The sequence below is a fragment of the Sciurus vulgaris genome (assembly GCF_902686455.1).
Source record: "Sciurus vulgaris genome assembly, chromosome: 5".
Classification (NCBI taxonomy): domain Eukaryota; kingdom Metazoa; phylum Chordata; class Mammalia; order Rodentia; family Sciuridae; genus Sciurus; species Sciurus vulgaris.
This window is the reverse complement of record NC_136465.1, coordinates 255,345-276,057: the sequence shown is the minus strand read 5'-3', so window position 1 is coordinate 276,057 and position 20,713 is coordinate 255,345. Positions and strand designations below refer to the sequence as shown.

Here is a 20,713-nt window from a genome sequence, read left to right as displayed (position 1 = left end):
AATCTCGAGAATTTGAGCATACGAGAGCTCACTCCATGCTTGAGTGTGGCTCCACAGGCTGTCCCTCAGAGCCAGGCAGAGCAGACGTGCATCCTATCCTGTCGTAGGTCCCATCTTTGATGGGTCATACTGACCCACCCCTCTCTCTTTGCATAGCAAAGGCTGAGCCCTTTCTGGGGGAAAATATTATCCAAGACCTCTGTGATTTTTCACTGAGCATTTACCAGCATGCCAAGAGACAGGACCATATAACGAAAAAAAACACACCTAGAGAGTAGTAGAGAGGGTGATAGTGATGCTGTCAGAAGACCAAAAATAACTTTAATTAAGATGTTCAAGTAAAAAGATGGAAAACATGGAACAATAACAACACAATCAAATGGAAATTCTAGACCTGAGAAATATAACAACTGAAATTCATAATTAAAAGGTGAGTTTAAACAACAGATTAGATTCAGCATAAAAGAGAATTAGCAACTGGAGGGAGAGGTCAAAGAAAGTCCCCAGGATGAAGGTGTCAGGATGGAAAACATAAAAAAAGACTAACCCACGTGGACATAATGAGGTCTGACACCCACGTAGCTGGAGTCCAAGGTAGAGAAGGAAGGACCAAGCAGGAGCTGTATCTAGAGAGGGTAGTGGGATTTTCCAAAATGATAAAAGACACAGAGAATGAGGAGATTCTTTGGACTCAAACAACACTACACCTGAGCACATTGTAGTCCAACTGCTGAATCTCAGTGATAGAATCTCAGAAATAACCAGAGGAAGGACACATCATCCTCATAAGAAGAACACCTGAACCAACTGTGTACCTTCAGCAGAAAAAAGAGAAGCTAGAGCCTGTGCAGGGCTGGGAGACAGCTCAGGTGGTAGAGTGCTTGCCTCACAAGCCCAAGGCTCTGGGTTCCATCCCCAGCACCAAAAAAAAAAGAAAGAAAAAGAAAAGAAAAAAAGTAGAATGAAATAGATTCTGTGCAAATGGTTTTCCTTGGTTAACATAAATGGTCAGTGGTCTTGCTCTGTTTTTTAAAGACATGGCATGGCCGTGGAGAACTTAGTTTCATTGCCTGGTGTTCATGACAGAGTTTCATTTCGTACTTGGAAGGTGTTTTTAAAAATCAGACGTAAAAACAGATCCAGGTTTCCATTATTCTTAAAACAGTGGCCTTGTCTTAACTTTGTTCATTTGTCAGAGTTCTCTGATTCTCTATATTCTAGGAATATAGCTTCCTATATTCCAGAGTCTCATCCTAGGTGTAATGTATGTTGGAGGCTTCTTTAAGAGATAAAAATTTGTCTTGAGTTTATAGAAACAAAACTAAAACTGTGTTTCTTAGCGATGCTGACTTCCTCCAGGTGTTTCCCGAGCCGCAGATTCTGCTGTCTCCACAGAGAGTGTTAAAGAGCTGCTCACCTGTCTTGAGTCTAACAGCATGCCTCCCTCAGATGTGCTCATTCTGGATCACATGAGAACGCTGCTGCTTCTGCACGACCCTGAGCGATTGAGGCGCGCTCTGGAAGCGTTCCCAGAACACTGCCTGATGCCCCCTGGTGAGTACTGCACTGTTTTATTCATTATACTGCTCCAGCACACTTGTCGAGGTTTTCCTCTGAAAACCCACAAAACAGCAACAGATCAGAAGATACAACAACTCAGGTATGGTTTGGAAGAATAGAATCCCATGGAGAAATAGACTTTCCGTACCTCTGCTTGACGTGAAAGTATTTCTCATACGCAGAAACATACATCCGTCTACTTTTGCAGACTTGTAAGCTATCAATTCTTAGATCCTGTTTTTCTAAGGTTAAATAAAAGTGGAAGAATTCATTTCTTCCCTTTTTCCTTCTCCTCTTCTGTATTTGAAGGAGGTAAATTTTTCTATCCACCAAAGACCTTGGTCCCTTATTTCGCCCCAACAGTGAGAAAGGGTGTTGGGTTATTTGGTGATTTTTTTCCTTTGTCTGCTTCTCCAGTGTTTTTTGGGGACCCACTGCATGCAGACTATCATGTGCCTGGACCAACTATGCTCACGTCTCCCCCGTGCTATGTGTGGGGACGTAGGCCATGGGGGGTATATTTAAACCATAGAAATCTCCAGATAGAGCAGCACATACCCCCACACACCCCGTGCTGGGAGGCTCTGGGCAATCACTCAAGTGAATGAGTAAGAGGAGCTGCAGGTTGCTGTGAGGGTTAGGGGGCACGATGACGCCAGCTTCCATGATCAGAGACAGCGGAAATCAAGACTCACATCCTGTAGGCCAGCCAGCGAGTCAAGCTACGGAACCGTGGAGCAATCACAGGAGGGCAGTCACGCAAGTAGCAGGGACAGTACCCGTCGGCCGAGGGGCAGAAGAGGTCACTCTAGGTTGGAATAGCAGTAGAGCCACCTCTTGTGTATGAGTTCCTTCTTTGTAGAGGAACAGAGTCTCTCGCACCCTCCTGTGTGGGGTCATAGGTCATAGGGGTCAACACTGAAGAAGGCAGATAAAGGCTCTGCTCCTAGGGACTTGTATCCTAGTGGGAAAGACAAAATGAGTCAGATAGTTAAATAAAATTCCTAGCAGTTCTCATAGGTAAGAGGCTGATATGAAGAAGGAAGACACAGAGCAGGAGGCAGATATTCTTGTAGCCAAGGGTAGACTGAGCCTGGAGTAGCCCCACGTGTTAGAAGCAAACAGGAGCCATGGGTCAGGAATGGTGAGGAGGCCCACCCAGGACACAGGGTGGAGCAGAAGACAAGGGGGAGGTGACCAGCCTTGGGCTCAGGGTAATGTGTCAGTCTTTATTCAGAGAGAAACAGGAAGTTTCTAGAAGACTTAGTGTCAGGTCTCTGGGCTGCTGGAATGAGGGAGCAGGAGCCAAAACCAGGGGTGAGGGATGCTGTGATAATGGCCCTGGTGAGAGCTGACCACAACATGGGCCAGAGTGAAGTAGCTCCAAGGACAGGTGTGGCCAATGTCCAGACAAATCATGTAGGGAGAGCCAGTGGGATCTGCTGACTGACTGGGTATGGGATGTGGGAGGACAGGTGGGTGTTTTGGCCTTAGCCTATGGGAAAAACAGGTAGCAACAAAGAAGTAGCAGGTTTCGTATGAGGTAGCCCTGTCAGGAGACCCAGATAGGGACATCCAGGTGAGGGTGGTGCTCACCTGGACAGAGCAGAGGAGCCTCAGTGGCAAAGACGTCCTTAGTGAGGGATGAGGCAGTCAGAAGAGACAGGGCGCAAAGATGACCTGCCAGGGGAGTTGGCTGCAAGGGAAAACAGGAATGAGACTCTTTAAAAGGAGGCAGGTGGGAAGAACAGCAGGCTGTGACTGCCCGTGGACCCACGCGCACAGAAGGAAGGAGGCCAAGAGGAGTGCGCCTTGGGAGTGGGATCCTGTGTGAAGCACCAGAACTTGGCATGTTCATGTAAGACCAAGGCCCTTGACTCACGGGCCAGCCCTCCTGTGATTTTGGTTGACTGTCAGGCCTGCTCTTAAGTCTTTAACATATGTAACATTCAACAACCAAAAATTTCTGTTGTAAAGTTGTATCTCATATATAAATGGGCAGTTTTATTGAGTTAAACTAATATGAAATTTTTATGAGATGAAAATAAACAACTTAAAATTTGAAATTTCCATTCTTTAAATCTGTTTCTTATACTCAAGACTCTTGTGCAGCATCCTGAAATGCATGGAGTCTGGGCGGCTGCTGGGGAGTCAGAGAATCTCCAATATTAAAATCACTGGGCAGGTTTTTGTCCACGACACGTTTTCTTTAAGCAGCTGACGAAACTACTATCTCTGTTTGGTGGAGTCCCCTTGAGCAGGTGGTAGGAGGAACTTAGTTTTTCTATTTTGAGCTGTTTTGTAAAATAAAATTTTATAAATGATCAAACTTTGTTTTCAAAAATCAGATTTGTCTGATGCTGATTTGGCCTCTACAACTCTTTAGAATTAAGTTTTCTTTCTCATAAAACTAGTTCATGAAATCTAATGAGTATCTTATCTGTAGGGATAACATTTAACTCAGGTACGAAATGTTTTCTGCCTGTCATGTGTCCTACTTCACTCATTTCTAAGCCCAGTTCATGTGCTTTTGCAGCACTGGGACAGGCCAGTGCTCAGTGACAGAACGATCTCAAGCTTGCATGTAACACTGTCACAGGTACACTTTCAAGTCAGAGCTGCCGTTAGCTGAGCTGCTGTCACAGGCAGGCACTGAGACACACTGAAGGAGTTTCTGCATTCGATCCTCCTTTAGTCCTCAGTGTGGAAGTGAGGTTTTGCCACCCGGACTGTGAGGAAAGGAGGCCTGCTCAGGCACCTTGCTCTTGGTCAGAAGAGCTTCAGCCTTGGGAGGATCTTGAAGTGGCTCCTGTAAAGTGGTCAGGTTGACTCTCTCTCCTCACAGCACCAGGTCTTGGGATCCAATCTGGTTTGTAAGTGAAGCATCCACGTCAGCAGTAGTGGACAACTCCAAGGGCAACCCAGGCCCTGACTAGCCCCAGGGAGTAGCTCCTTGTACCTGTACCCTCGGGGTTTGTGCAGCCTCTGTGGCTGGTGACTTTAGAAGTGGTAAAAGTATCATGAACTAGATTCTAGAGTCTCTGCAAATTGTGAAGCCTGATATTCAAAGAAAGTCTTCATCAGAGCTACAGCTCTCCCGGGAAGCAATGGAAGGACCCGCAGGTGATTTCTTGCTTGGTCTCCTTGACCATTTGCTCTAGCTATCCTGGTACATAATATCAGGCTTCATGAAAGTGAATTCTGTACAGACCATCTTGTCTCCCTTAGGATTCTACTTCTAATTTTCTCTTACTTGTTCACTTTTGATATGAACTTCTATCTCCTTGTGATTTCAATTTGCATATGGTTTTATTTCACACTGGATTCTAACCCTCTAATACTGTGATAGCATGAAGTTTAGGTCCAATAGAACTTGAGGGCCCCAGTAGAACACAGACATTCAGAACCAATTCTGTGTTTGTTGCATAATGTGTGATTTATAGGTTGTGCACCAAGGTTGCATTTAATCAGATTATTTCAGGATATATTTTAGGCCTAAAGGCTAATAACTACACAGTAATAATTAATGATTTATCTTTTTGCTTCAGCTCTATTTTATACTTTGTTTTGTTTTGTTTTTTGCCTTTCAGACCATGCCAGAGTAATCTCCGCTTTCTTTAATTACTGGATCACACACATCTTTCCTGAGAAAGACATTGAATGAAATCAGTGTACCACTTTAAGAAGAGCTAGTATTTAACCAGAAATGAAAATACAATACAAAATGGGCTAAGAGTTAATTCTTATATACAAAGAAGATTAAACTCTTGGTATTTTCTTTGTAACTCAAGTCCTGAGAACTCCAAAGACATTTTTGCCATATTATTTATTCCTATGCTTGTATAGAATGGGTAAGATGACATTTGAGACTTTAAATGAGAAATTGGGATAAAATTGAAATTTCTTATTTGCAGTTACATATGTCTTGAGTTACTTCATAAAACTTGATTGTCTTTCTAGTTCCTATAAAAATTGAAAATGAGCATATTATTAAATAAACTATATAGATTGAAGTTCTATTTTTCAAAAGTTTCACATCACTTTGTATCTGAAAATCTTGGTTTTAGGAATGACTTGTAGGTATTAAAAAACTGGTTTGAGTAGTTTGATCATAGAGGATTATTCTTTTTTTCTTTCTTCTCTAAGTTGAGAGTTAAGAACCTGTTTTTCCTGTTTTATCTTTCTTCTTGTAACAGGAAGAGTAACCAGTTTCAGTTGCTGAGTTTAGACCATCGGGCGATGGTGTGACATTTTACCAGGCCTCGGCTCTGTCCACAGAGACCACAGTTTTCTGTGGTAACGTACGCATGGCATGCATGTCACCTTGGTCACTTCTAGGTGATGATCTAGTCCCTTGAGTCCCTTTGCCAGGTCGCGCATCATCAGCACTCTCTCCTGTTTATGGCTAGAACATTCCTCGGTGTCTGTACACAGGCTGTGTCTTACAGATCCACTTATCTTTTTTTTTTTTTTTTTTTACATTTTTATTATATTTTCTTTTTTATTGTAAACAAATGGGATACATGTTGATTCTCTGTACGTGGAGTAAAGGCATACCATTTGTGTGATCATGAATTTACATAGGGTAGTGGTGTTTGATTCATTCTGTTACTTTTTTCCCTTCCTTCCCACCCCTCTTTTCCCTCTATACAGTCCTTCCTTCCTCCATTCTTGCCACCCTCTCTAACCCTCACCCTAAACCTAACCCTAACCCTAACACTAACCCCTCCAACCCCCCATTAGGTGTCATCATCCGCTTATCAGCAAGATCATTTGTCCTTTAGTTTTTTGAGATTGGCTTATCTCACTTAGCATGATATTCTCCAATTTCATCCATTTGCCTACAAATGCCATAATTTTATCATTCTTTATGGCAGAGTAATATTCCATTGTATATATATACACCACAGTTTCTTTATCCATTCATCAACTGAAGGGCATCTAGGTTGGTTCCACAGTCTGGCTATGGTGAATTGAGCAGCTATGAATATTGATGTGGCTGTATCTCTGTAGTATGCTGCTTTTAAGTCCTTTGAGTATAGGCCAAGGAGTGGGATAGCTGGGTCAAATGGTAGGTCCATTCCAAGTGTTCTAAGGAATCTCCACACTGCTTTCCAGAGTGGCTGCACTAATTTGCAGTCCCACCAGCAATGTATGAGTGTACCTTTTTCCCCACATCCTCTCCAACACTTGTTGCTTGTGTTCTTGATAATCACCATTCTAATTGGAATGAGATGAAATCTTAGGGTAGTTTTGATTTGCATTTCTCTTATTACTAGAGATGTTGAACATTTTTTCATATATCTGCTGATTGCTTGTAGATCTTCTTCTGTGAAGTGTCTGTTCATTTCCTTAGCCCATTTGTTGATTGGGTTATTTCTATTCTTGGTGTAGAGTTTTTTGAGTTCTTTATAGATTCTGGAAATTAGTGCTCTATCTGAAGTATGAGTGGCAACGATTTTCTCCCACTCTGTAGGCGCTCTCTTCACATTGCTGATAGTTTCCTTTGCTGAGAGAAAGCTATTTAGTTTGAATCTATCCCAGTTGTTGATTCTTGCTTTTATTTCTTGTGCTATGGGAGTCCTGTTAAGGAAGTCTGATCCTAAGCCAACATGTTGAAAAAAATATGGAACGCTTCACGAATTTGCATGTCATCCTTGTGCAGGGGCCGTGCTAATCTTCTCTGTATCGTTCCAATTTTAGCATATGTGCTGCCGAAGCGAGCACTCCATTTATCTTTTGATGGACACTTAGGTTGTCTCCTCCTTTAGCCTATTATGAAAAATGCTGCTAAGAACATTCATATATAAGATTCTATATGAACATTTATTTTCATTTTTTTAAATTTATTTTTATTGTAAACAAATAGTATACATGTTGTTTCTGTTTGTACATGGAGTAATAGCACACCATTTGTGTAATCATACATTTACATAGAGTAATGATGTTTGATTCATTCTGTTATTTTTCCCTTCCCCCACCCCTCCCACCCCTCTTTTCCCTCTATACAGTCCCTCCTTCCTCCATTCTTGTCCCCCTCCCACCCCCAATCATGTGTCATCATCCGCTTATCAGTGAGATCATTCATCTTTTGGATTTTTGAGATTGGCTTATCTTACTATTTTCATTCTTTTGGGAGTAAAATTGTGGATCAGATGGTAGCTCTGTTTTTAATGTTTTGAGGAATTGCCAGACTTTTCCACATCAAGTGCACCATTTTCATTCCTGCGGCAGTGTAAAAGGGGGTCAAGTTCTCCACGTGCTTCCCAACACTGGTGACTTTTCAGTTCCTTGATGATCACCATCCTAATGAATGCGAAGTAGTATCTCATGGTGGTTTTGATTTTCATGCCCCTGATGACGAAGGATGTTGAACGTCTTTTTCCTGTGCTATTGGCCATCCGTATATCTTCTTTGGAGAAATGTCTGTTCAAGCCATTGTGCATTGTGATTTGGGTTGTTTGGCCTCTGCTGTTGCATTATAGGAGTTCTTTATATATTCTGGATAGTAATCTTTTATCAGATGTATATTTTGGAAATACTTTCTTCTGTTTCTATAGCTTACCTTTTCACTATCTTGGTATTATCCTTTGATGTACTAAAGTTTTTAATTTCCATGAAGTCCAACTTAACTATTCTCCTTTTTGCCTATGATTCTGTTGTTATATCTAAGAAATCACAGCTAAACTCAGTGTCATAAAGATTTTATTTTTTTAAAGTTTTATAATTTTAATTCTTATGTGTAGCTCTAATCCATTTTGTTAATTTTTGTATATAGACAGTAAGGATCCAACTTCATTCTTGCATGTGGACATGCACCTTCCCATTGTTGAAGAGACTATCCCCCAGTGAATGCTGTCAGCACTCTTATAAAAATCAACTGATGATATTTGTGGGGGGTTATTTCTGGTCTCTTTGCTCATCCCATTGGTCTATATGTCTGTCTTTGTGCCAATATAATACTGTCTTTTTAAAAATATTTTTATTAGTTTTTGATGGATCTTTATTGTATTTACTTATTTATATGTGGTGTTGAGAATCAAACCAAGTGCCTCGCACATGCTAGGCAAGTGCTCTGCCACTGAACCACAACCCCAGCCCACAATGCCATCTTGATTACTGTATATGTCTAGTAAGTTCTGAAATCTTGAAGTTTAAATCCTCCAACTTATCTTTTTCAAGATTATTTTGCTCTTCAGGATTCCTTAAGATTCCATATAGATTTAGACTGGGTGTTTTTGGTTTCTGATGGAGACATCCGTCTCTCCTCAAAAGTGAATCTAGGTTGATGTTCTCCACCTCTTCTCTGAGGGCATGGTATCTTCAGGCTGTCTTTGTGATCGACTCAGACCTGACCCCATGGTAAATTTTCCCTCTTCTGCTGGTGGTAATCTGTAGGTTGCATGTATCCTGAAAACATAGCTTGAGGTCTGAGTACTGAGTAAATTCAAGGAGTAGCCATGGTTCTTTAGTAGCTGCTGAATCCATCACCACCCAGGAGGCCAAACCTCAGAGCTGATATGTGGACAGAGAAGAAAGGAAGCCTGGGATCACCCCTTCCTTCACCACCACCAGGGTCCCCAAAGAATGTCCCTTTGGAAGCAGATGGAAATAGAGTATCTTTTCTGGTTCTGGAGATGGGTCACCTTGCAACAAGTGGCCAGCCTGCACCCAGCTTAGCAGAGACTGATAAGGAGCCACACCCAGGTCGTGCCAAGACAGGCCCTCCAGAGTTACAGCGGCAGCCACAGTGTGTCGGCAGCAGGCTCTCATGGCGAAGGCAGGATGTGACCCCACCCATGTGGGTTCAGGTTAAGGCCCACAGAGAAGCAAGAAGCAGGGCATCACTGTTTACTTGTTTCTTCTTTTTTTTTTTTTTTTGGTATTGGGAATTGAACCCAGGGGCGCTTGACCACTGAGCTGCTTACCCAGCCCTTTTCTTAAAAGATTTTTTTATTTCAACACAGGCTCTTACTAAGTTGCTTAGAGTCTTGCTCAGTTGAGGCTGCTCCAAACCTGTGATCCCCCTGACTTGGCATGCTGAGCTGCGGGATCACGGGCGTCACCACCACGACTGACTTTTCTTCCTGTCATGATGTCCTTGAAGAGACATCGTCACCATGATCTTCTGCAGTGTCCTCCCATCCCCTGCCTCTCTTCCTCTTTCCCTCACTGAGAAGTCAGTCTGAGGTATTGTTGTGATCAGAGCCCCCTCTGCATTCAGATAAGGATCTGGATGAGGAATCTGTGCTGCCGGGCACTGGTCCTTGCATGTATTTCAGCTCCAGCACTAATGCAGGTTTCCTTCCTCCAGGAGCTTCTGGTGGCCTTGTAGACCTGGGTTCTCCAGACACCAGGCTGTAGTCCTCCTATTTAAAGAGCCTCTTCATTAATTATGTGTGTTTGTCAAAATGAAAATAAATATTGACAGACTCATAATCTTTCTATTAATTCTGAACATCCAATTTGCGTCTTTTAAGTATGAAATATTTACATCTTCTCCATACCCATTGAGTTAATGCACAGTTGATGGGGGGTGCTCAAATTTGTGGGCCCTTTATTTAATTTCACAGAATTCCCATGGACTCTCCTTCCTTCTGAAAAACCACTTTATGACAACGCATACATTCTCCTGACCCTAAAACTCAGGGGAATGTGGACCCCATAGAACAGGTGGAATGACAATCAGGGTTCGTTAATTTTGTATACTATTCTAATTCCAAAAAGAACAGTGCTTCTTCTAGAAAACAAAGCAAATAAATCTTGTCTCTAATATGTCAGTATAAACACAATAATCTGCTTATCCCACTGTGATCAAAATCAGATAGTAATTAGATCAATTTATCCTGTATAGTGGTGCAAAATATGCATGCAACCATGTAATTTGTTTTCTGTAAACTTTATCAGTTAAGACAAAGAAAAGGAAGATCTCAAGGAATGTGAGGAATTTTATTAGATTGCTAATAATAAATTATAACTGTGGCAAAAAGAAAAAACCTTCAGTATTTTCCAACCCTGTCAATGTTTGATTGAATCCTGTGATCTTATTGATGTTTGTGCAACTTGATGTGGTGAGAGCAAGCACAAGTGTGTCCCTCACTGTCCCAGAGCAGGCCAGTGCTAAGCTGCGTGCACCCAGCTTGGTCCACTTTGAGTTCGGTTCTGTCCACCTCTTACATGTAGCCAGACCATCTCTGGAGAGTATCTTCTTGTTCCTAGCACTGCATTCTTTTGAGAACTTGATGAATGAATCTGACTCTTTCCAAAGTAAGAAATACACACATAACCACCCAAATGTCCTATATGCTTTAAAGAGGTGATGCATTCCCCAAACAGATTCAGCAGTGTATTTCATGCTGCTGCTTAACAAGTTACCAAAGCATAATGCTTAAGACAGTACCGTTCACCACCTCAGAGCATCCCTGCTTCATGATCTAGGCATGGCTAGGTTGGCTGGTCTGCTGGGGACATTATGGGGCTGTTGGAAGATTCCATGCCAGTGACGGCAGGACTGAGGTTCTGTTTCCTCTCTGGCTGTCAGCCAGAGACATTCTTGGTAATCTGAGGCCACCAAGTTCTAGCCACATGGGCCCCACCTGTCTGGTAGCTGACCTTAAGGACAGCAGAGGAATACCTCTGTCTAAACCTCTATAAAGTGCTCACCTGATGTGATGAGGGAGCAGCTCTGAGGCTGTGGTTCTGAGTAAGGTCCTTGGGCTCAGCCCAGCCCTACTGGACTCTGGAGGGTAATACCCAGAGTTCATCCCAGGCCATGTTGGCTGCCAATGGCCACCCTGGGATGAAGGCTGTCAGGCCCTAAAGAGTTTGTACTTGATGTAGAATCACACAGGTCGTGTAGTCATATATGTACATAGGGTAATGACGCCTGATTCATTCTACTATCCTTTCCCCATATTTCCTCCCCTCCCTTCAGTCCCCTCTACCTAATGTAAAGCAACTCTGTTCTTCCCTAGCCACCCCCCTTATTGTGAATTAGCTAGCATTCACATATTAGAGAAAACACTTAGCCTTTGGTTTTGGGGGGGATTGACTTATTTCGCTTAGCGTGATATTTTCCAGCTCCATCCATTTACCGGCAAATGCCATCATTTCATTCTTTAAGGCTGAGTAGGGGGACCAAGATGGCGGACTAGAGGGGGACTGCGTCTCCTGTCGCTCCAGAACTGAAGATTCAGGAAGGGGAGGTATTGAGGCTCGGACCAACTCAGAGCCACTGGGTGAGTCCCTCCCACTGGGTGAAGCTCAGCCCAGGCAGCAAGCCCGGACAGTGGGCAGCTTCTCGGACCAAGGCAGGGCAGTGAGAGACTTCCTCGAGCAGCCCTGCTCCCTCCGGCAGCAGGCCGGATCCACAACCAGCTTCTCAGAGCAGGCCCGCCCAGTGAGAGGCTTTCCAAGCACAGCCAGCTCCCACCCCCCAGACCCAGCAGTAGGCCAGGGGCAGCTTTCTTCGGGAGCACTGTATTATCAAGTTCCTCCAAGACTTCAGGCTGCTGAAGGCTAGGAGGTGATATACTGGAAATCTCCAGGGACACTATAAGCCAATAGAGGAAATCTGCAATATCTCAGAGTCCCACTGATTTCTGACCAATATGAGAAAACAAGGGAAGAAAATGTCCCAAACAAACCTAGGTGCTATATCAATAAAACCCAATGACAGCATGGCAGAATGCTGAGTAATATTTTTTTGTGTGTATATACCACATTTTCTTTATCCATTTATCTGCTGAAGGACAACTAGGTTGGTTCCATAGGTTAGCTGTGTGTTGAACTGCTATAAACATTGCTGTGGCTGCCTCACTCTAGTATGCTGATTTTAAGTCCTTTGGGTATAAATTGAGGAGTGGGATAACTGGGTCAAATGATGGTTCCATTCTGAGGAATCTCCACAATGGCTGCACCAATCTGCAGTCCCACCAGCAATGTATGAGTGTACCTATTTCCCCACATCCTTGCTAACATTTATCGTTGCTTGTATTCTTGATAATTGCCATTCTGACAGGAGTGAGATGAAATCTTAGTTTTGATTTGCATTTCTCTAATTGCTAGAGATACTGAACATTTTTTCATATATTTGTTGATCAATTGTATCTCTTCTTCTGTGAAGTGTCTGCTCAGTACCTTAGCCCATTTATTGATTGCATTATTTGGGGGGGTTTTGGGAGTTAAGTTTTTTGAGTTCTTTAGCTCTATCTGAGGTACATGTGGTAAAGGTTTTCTTCCATTCTGTAGGGTCTCTCTTCACATTGTTGATTGTTTCCTTTGCTGAAAAAAGGTTTTTAGTTTGAATCTGTTCGATTTATTGATTCTTGATTTTACTTCTTGTACTTTAGGAGTCTTGTTAAGAAAATCAGATCCTAGACCAACATGGTGAAGATTTGGACCTACTTTTTCTTCTATTAGGCCCAGGGTCTCTGTTCTAGTGCCTAAGTCTTTGATCCACTTTGAATTGAGTTCCGTGCAGGGTGAGAGATAATGGTCAATTTCATTTTGTTACATGTGGATCTCCAGTTTTCCTCACACCATTTGTTGAATAAGCTATCTTTCCTCCAGTGAATGTTTTTGGTGCCTTTGTAAAATATCTGAGACTGGGAACTTCATGATGAATAGAAGTCTATTTATTTCCCAGTATTAAAGTCTAAAAATCCAGGAATGGACAACCCCATTGGTGCAGCCTGTTGTGAGACCCTCCTGGCTGCACCATCTCATGGTGGATGGTAGTAGTTCTCATGGGTGGTGTGCCTTTGTACATTGGGGAGGCTGTTTGGGGGACCAACTGGCATTTAGAGGCAGGGGAAGGATGGTTCAACTTGGTAGTTGCCCTTGATACCACCAGACCTTCAGGTGCTCATGAACTGTTTAGGCAGAACACCTGTTTGTGACGGGCTTGAGCCCAGCACCAGCTGGCGTACACAGAGACAGGCAGCTCCACAATTGTTGTGGGTGCTGGTGTTCGGGGCAGTCTGCTGGGCATCACAGTACTTCCTTCTGTATAGTACCCCCAAATCCAGGAGAGCTATCCCAAGATCCAGTGGAGTCCAAGAATAGTACTAAATCCAATGTAAGCTCTTTCATTCCTTCATGCCCTGCAACATTTCCACATAGTGCCAAGATTAATCTGTCCTCCCATGTTTCCTGCCCTGGGGCTTCTCTTATATCCTCTACTTAGTGCCATTCTGAAGTAAAATGAGACTTATTTGAACACAAGCACCGTGATACTATGACTCTTCTGTGGGTAGAGTATGCAGTTTGGATGTGATAGACAAAGGGATGATTCATGTTCTGGGAAGAATGGTGCTCTGTGAAGGGGCCATGGGGATCAGGGAACAAGGAGACCAGGAGCAGCTAAATAACTAGAAAGGATGAGTGGTCTCACAAAGAAGTGAGGTGCTGGGTTCCATGGCCTGCGCCATGGACCTGGGGCCCAAGGATTCATTCTTCTCAGCCCTGGAGGCACAGTCCAAAGTCAAGGTATGGGAGAGACTGGTCTCTCTGTGGCCTCTCTCCTTGGCTTGTGGACAGTACCTTCTTCCCAGGTTCCCCGTCATGCCCCTTCCTCCTGTAGGGTGCCACTCAGATGGATTAGGGTTCTCCCTCTTGACCTGGTTGAATCATCATTATCTCTTGGAAAACCCAATCCAAATACTCCCCTTGGGGCATGGGGGCGGTGGTCAGGGTGTCAATACATGGATCTGGGAAACACAATTCAGTCCAAAGCACTTGCAGAGAATAAAACGGAAGAGACAAACATCAAAGAATGAGGCCTCAGAAGATGGAGGAAGTTCTGGGAAGAGAGGTCTGGTCAAGGAAAGAGGCTATGAAGAAGCCCCACACCAGGTCTGGTCAGTGGTGCCTCTTTCCACCCTGTGGTCTCACTGTACCTTTCTGGGGACACTCCACCAATAGCACAGCCAGTTACCTTCTCAGGGTCAGGTGGAGGCCAGGCACAGTCTGGCTGTGATGAGAGCCCTGTCCTATGAGCCCCGAGCACCTGAGCAACCTTCCTTCCGTCACTGGCTTCCTGACGCCCAGCCACGTGTGTCTGAAGACTCATCCATGGGAAATGGCGGCTCTTTGTGCATTAGCAGCCACCAGGTGGAAGAGTAGACGTGGGCAAAGCACAGGACACACTTGGTGTCTTCATGAGGTCCACTATCCGTGGCTGGTAACGGCTGTACTCACTGTGCCGTCAGCAATGACAGTGCCTCTCATTTGTGTCTTGCTGCCTCCTACAGCTGTACCATGACTTAATGGGCTGCTCCCAGTTCAGTAACAGAGGGAATTCTGCCAGACGGTCTTTTTCTTTCCAAGGATTCCCTTGTCCTTTATTTGCATGAGTGTTTTGTTGTTGTTGTTGTTGTTGTGTTTTGTTTTAGAATCTGTCAGCAGTTTTCTGTGGATTCCAGGGGAGCATCACATTGTGAACATGTGTTGGAATTTGGGATGCCCCCCTCCTGCCCCAGTTCTGTTCCTAGTGTCCATCTGACTGCTTTTCTCTTAAGCAATTACCCTCCCCTGTGTTCGAGGGAACTGTCCATGACTGAGACCTCCATGTGCTTCTCTGGCTATGTTGTCCTAAGACAATGACTGGACCCATCAGACCACACATGGGAGGTCCAAGGAGGGCTTGCACCCAGTCTCCGTGAGGATCTGGGAGGCAGACTTCCTGGGCAACTGCTTCCTCGTTGCCACCAGGCTCAGATGTCCTTCATTGCAACTGCTGTGACCCCTCTCAGGACCCAGGCTTTGTGTTCCCGTGGTACTGGCTGCTGTTACCAACAAGATGGTAGGACCCGACTTGCCCCCACATCACCCATCACCCCCCCCACACACCCAGTCTCCCTTTAGTGTCCAGTGAAAGGCAGGCTGCGTTTATTAAGCTCTTGCCGTGTACTCAGCCCTTTGGCAACTAGGAGATGCTCAGGATGCCCAAGATTGTGGGTGATCCTGGACTGTGGATTCTTCATGAACTTTGCTTTCACATTCTACTTTCTTTAAGGATTGTTAGAAAAATATACCGAGTGCAGAAAAGCTTTCACTCGGACTTAAAGTGTTGATGTCTTTGTTTCTTTGTGACCTTACTATCAATGAAAGGAGAAAACTGCCATGAAAGATAAACATTTGAGGTATAAAATAAACAAAATGTGTGACTTGACCAAAATACGTACCCTGAAGACCACACGTGTGTAGACACTTGCCTCTTGGACGGTGAGGATCCTGGACACAAAGGAGCCCCTTAGCTCTGCATTTCTTTCAGAAGCTCCCTCACTTAGGCCCAGGAGCTCTGTACCTGCTTTTTCCTTTTGTTTTCTTAAGCACTGCTTCTGTTCTTTACATCCCCTAGACCTGGCCTCACCCCCCAGTGCTGCTGTCAGCGCCCAGGCCTGCTCTCACTCCCAAGTCTGTGCTCACTACCCAAGGCTGCCCTCACCCTCCCGAGGTATTTTATCTGATGGCAGCAAAGCTTCCTCCTGAAGCTTTTATCTTCTTTTGTTGCCAGAATGTACCCCTTCTCCTCATTTCTTTCTTTTCCCTTTTGCCTAGCCATTTCCCTCGGCTCTACTGGGTCATGTAATCTGCCTTTCTCTGTGGACTTCCCTCCCTAGGGCCTCTAGGGCTCAGAATCCCTTTGAACATCAGCTCAAGTTGGTGCTCTGGTCTCTGCCCTGCAGCCAGGTGAGGTAACCCAGGTGTTTTGAAATTAAGCTTCCCAGTCTTCCACCCCCATGGCTCCTGCCTGAGTTCCTGGCCAGGGGTCCAAGGCTAGTTCAGCATTTTACCCCAGGTTCCCACCCAGCATGTGGCAGTCACTTGACCATGTGTCCATCATAAACTCATAATATGCAACCTGAGTTGACAGGAGAGGCTTCCAGCACCCAAGTCCACGTGCAGATGTGACAGCTGGGAATCAGCACCTGTGTGGAAAGCGTGATCCACTGACTGCTAACAATCGTCCAGCAGCTAAGAGCGACTCCACTCACTGTTTGTTACATCACAGAATTCTGGCTTTCCTCTGCCTAACAGAAAGACCTCACTAAAATTTTCTTTGTCAAATAGAAGACTTTCTGCTCCCAGATGAGCCCTTCACTGAGACTCAGTGAAGGTGCTCCTGAAACCTTGGTCCATGTCCCTGCTGCCAATCCAGTAACGACGACAAAGTTTTGAGAAAATGGAAAAAGAAGTTTTATTGCTTTACTAGCAAAGGAGAAACACAGGGGACTCCTGTCCCAGAGGCTGTGATTCTGCCCATCAGAGGGAACAGGACGTTTTTAAAGTCACCATTCAAAGGCTACATTCCACATGTTCTGCAACTGGATTTGTAATTCACTTTTTGATTTAGCAGGTGGTCATTACTGAGTCTTCAGTGCCATCCCCAGGTCTGAATTACTTGGTGGGTGTGTACTCAAGAACTCATAACTCCACCTCGGATGAGGTAGAAAGGTAATCCTGTTTCCCCGGGATTAGGGAGGAGGACGGAGAGAGGAAGAGAAAGAAACATCCATTTTAAAAATAAGTCACAGTGGCAGAGCATCAAGGGCTGTCTGTATTCAAAGCGTAAAGTGAACCACTGTTCACAGAGACCCAGGTGCACATGTCCAAGGACCCTTGACTCCCTCACCCCATGCCCACCTCCTCCTACCTCCAGCCCTCCTAAGTGCCCAGCCCAGAAAGATATCTTTCCACCTTCTTATTCTTTTAGAAAGAAAACCATCATAATCGTCTTGTTGCTTTTCTGTCTCAGTTCTGTGGACGCTGACCCCTCTGAAGGACACTCCTGTCTTGAAACACCAGCTCCATTATTGCTGAGAGTGATCAAGAGGAATGTCGAAGCACACCAGCACAGCCTCTGCTAGTGCCAGGAGGGGCCAACGGGAATGTCAGAAATGGAGCATTCAGATACATTAAGTGAGGACAGTGACTGTCAGCTATCATTTTAGTTAGCTGTATGCCTTGTGACCAATATACCTGATAAGAATAACTCAGAGAAGGAAAAGTTTATTTTGGCTCATAATTTCAGAGGTTCATGTTATGGGGCGCAACTTAAGAACAGACCGATCTCCACTGAAAGGTCCAAATTTGAGAGTCTATTAAGATGGCCAGCTGACTGTCTCACAAAATGCCCCAAAAAATGGCTATTGGGAGAACAGCCCTGACCGTAGGATTGTAGGGGTTCTTATACCAAAAATTACATTAATCCTAAGTGTGTGTTTCTATGATTCAGAATTACACCTTAACATCATGAGATCATCGACAGAGGGGGAAGTGGGTCAAAACGACCCTTACCTAGGTACAAACTAAAGAATGGTTACCAACATCCACACAGTCACTGTTCACATGGTACATTGTTTAGGAGCAACAGGGATCAAAAGAGAGCAATTTTTTACTACATAGGAGTTGCCATTGTATATTATTAAACATGTCACACCAAGGAACTGATGATGGGCACAGAGGCGGGTGTTCCCATGGGAGAAGCTTACTTCCTACATAACATGGAGTCTCAGAGCAAAATGGAGTCTGTTTTTCCTTAGAGTTGGCCTGTAACATTCTCATGGAGCCAGATCTGTCAGCCCATCACAGTTCAGTTCATGGTTAGCCACCTTCATGGCTCTGGGCCTGAGGTGTGGTAGGGGAGAAGGACATCATGAGGAAGGGCACGGCAGAGGAGAACTGCTCCGACATGAGAATCGGGAAACAGTTCTGCTTACCAGGGATGGAGTGTAGACCCCAAAGGCACGCCCCCAGGGACCCACCTTCTACAGACCTACCTGACACTGTTACCACCCAGTTAATCCATATCACTGGATTAATCCACTGGTTTTGTGAAGGCTCTCATAATCCAATCATTTCACCTCTGATCGCTCTTCCAACGTCTCACACGTGAGCCTTTGGGGGATACCTTATATCTAAATCATACCGACTACTTACCTTTTTTATATACCAAAACCCAGTGAGGAGATACTTTGACAGGCATAAGCTGTGGCCGATGACAATGGGGAAAATAGGAAACAAGCTCAGAGCTTGGAAGCCGTGGTGCCGAGCAGACCAGAGCAGCAGAGCCAAGAGCCCCATGATGACCTCAGAACAGTCTCTGCTGTGGACAGACTGTCGTGCACCCCACACCCAGGCGATTCCAGGCGGACGGAAGCCCTTCCCCCAGTGAGACGGCCTTAGAAGGTGGGGCTTAGGGTGCTGGTTAGGTCTGGGCAGAGTGATGGACGTAGGACCGTGGGATTGGACATAGGAGACAAGAGCTGTCTCCCCTTACACCTTGTGAATATAAGTAGGATGGTGCCACCTGCGACCTAGAAATGCCCTCGACAGAAGCCAACTGTGTTGACACCTGATCTTGGGCTTCAGCCCTCAGACCTCTGAGAAATGAGTGAATGCCAGTCTAGGGCATTTGTTACTGAGCTCTAGAGGATTGAGACAACCAGAAGCTCAAACTCGGCAACACCATATTCTCTAGAAGAAAGATGGACAACAAGGCTAAATGACCATCAGAAGCATTCTGTTCCCTGGACCCTTCCCAAGCTCTGTGCAGCCCAGGACTTTGCCTTCTTTCCCAACAAAAGATGAAGCTTTGTTCTCGCTGAAGACATCACAGAGCTTCCCTGGGAGGGCCCACTACTGACAGCGGGAGTATCAGGTACACTCTCCCTCTTCCCTTGCCTGGCCAAGAGATCATCCCTGCCTGGGTTTCCCAGCCAGGTCCCCATCTCTGACAGCCTGGTCTCTTCAAGTTGCTCTCATCACAACCTCATGCTTTACTGCTTGACATTCACCTGTCAATCATACCACGCTCCATGAAGTCAAGGAGTGTTCTGCCTGAAATGGTATCCTTTCTAGTCTTGGTACTATAGCCCAGCATTTGACACACAGTAGGACCTGGTAAATACTTGTTGAGTAAGTGAAGGCCTGGGCTTCAGCACAAGTCATGTGGAAGGTGGAAGGGCAAGGGGCTTACGTGATATTGTAGACCAGAAATGAGATAAGATAATCCAGAGCCAAAGGTAGCAAACTAGGATGGGACTCAAAACAGCTCCTGGTGTGGGGGGGGATGTCCAGGAAAGTTTAGGAAGATGTTGATAAGGATGTTGGTATGTACACCTCTGAACAAAGGGCAGACAAATGAAGGCATCTGGAGAAGATTTGAGAGCGACTGTAGTCAACTTAAGTTTAGGTCTAGCCTGTAATACAATTCCATTTTTAGGTACAAAGTCAGGGAAATTCTTATGCAGGTCCTTAAGTCTCTGAGTAGGGAAAAATTCACTTTAGCATCTTTTGTGGATGTCAGAAACAGATGCTACCTGGTGTCCCTCCCAGGGAAAGTGGGTGCGTCTGTGGTTTGGCATTGGGAACTGTGGGAAGCAGCACTTCAGACAGGCAAGAAGCATTGGAGAGGATTCCTAAAACAGCATGCTTGGAGGAAAGTAAGAAGCATGTTAGGATGTATCACATAGAACATTTTCACGAATTAAAATTTTACACACAAAAAACAATAATAGAACTTTTACATGAACATATTTAAATAAAAAGATGCAGTTCACCATGCATGACTGTAGCAAAGGGGGAGAAAGGGAGTAGGGAATAAATGAATGAATATCATTAGAGCAAGCGAGAGCAAAGGCCATGCAGAGACAAGGGTGGTGACAAATGGTAACATAAGCTGCACAAGTAACTCATCAAGAGGATACCAGGCAATAAGGGAAAACTGCCCACCTACCTATCCAATCTACAAGCCAGCCATCCCCCTAGACATCCAACCAGTATCTACCCACCCACCCAACCAATCATACTATCCAGACATGCAACCAGCTGCTCTGCTACTGCAATTTATGTTCTCTTTCTCTTCCTCTCTCCCTGCTCCTCCCTAATCTCTCCCCCTCCCTAATCTCAGGGGCAGCAGGATCACCTTTCTTCCCCACCCTAGGCAGAGTTATCTGTCCCTGAGCCACACCCACCATAGGAACCAAGTAATCCAGACTTCAGGCATGGTACCAGAAGATCCCAGAAAGGACTGTCTCCCAAATTAACAAGTGAATTACAACTCCAACAGAGAACACGTGGAATGCAGCCTTTGAATCACCTCTTTTAAAGCCCCCTGTTCCTGCTGACGGGCAGAATCTCGGCCTTT

General features: G+C 44.8%; 1 protein-coding gene across 5 annotated transcripts in view; it reads left to right on the top strand.

Annotated features, from left to right (window-relative positions):
- ERICH1 (glutamate rich 1) overlaps positions 1–17,468 on the top strand; it is an 83,433-nt gene extending 65,965 nt beyond the window's left edge. For 2 of the 5 annotated variants that reach the window (XM_079142915.1, XM_079142913.1), the window contains exons 5-6: positions 1,360–1,554; positions 5,151–5,579. In XM_079142915.1, coding sequence (XP_078999041.1) covers positions 1,360–1,554; positions 5,151–5,224 — 269 coding nt within the window. In that variant the 3' untranslated portion in view covers positions 5,225–5,579. Of the gene's footprint in view, positions 1–1,359; positions 1,555–5,150; positions 5,580–17,320 lie in introns of those variants that run through there. The other 3 variants (XM_079142917.1, XM_079142914.1, XM_079142916.1) reach the window with 3 other exon arrangements.
- Positions 17,469–20,713: the final 3,245 nt, after the last annotated feature.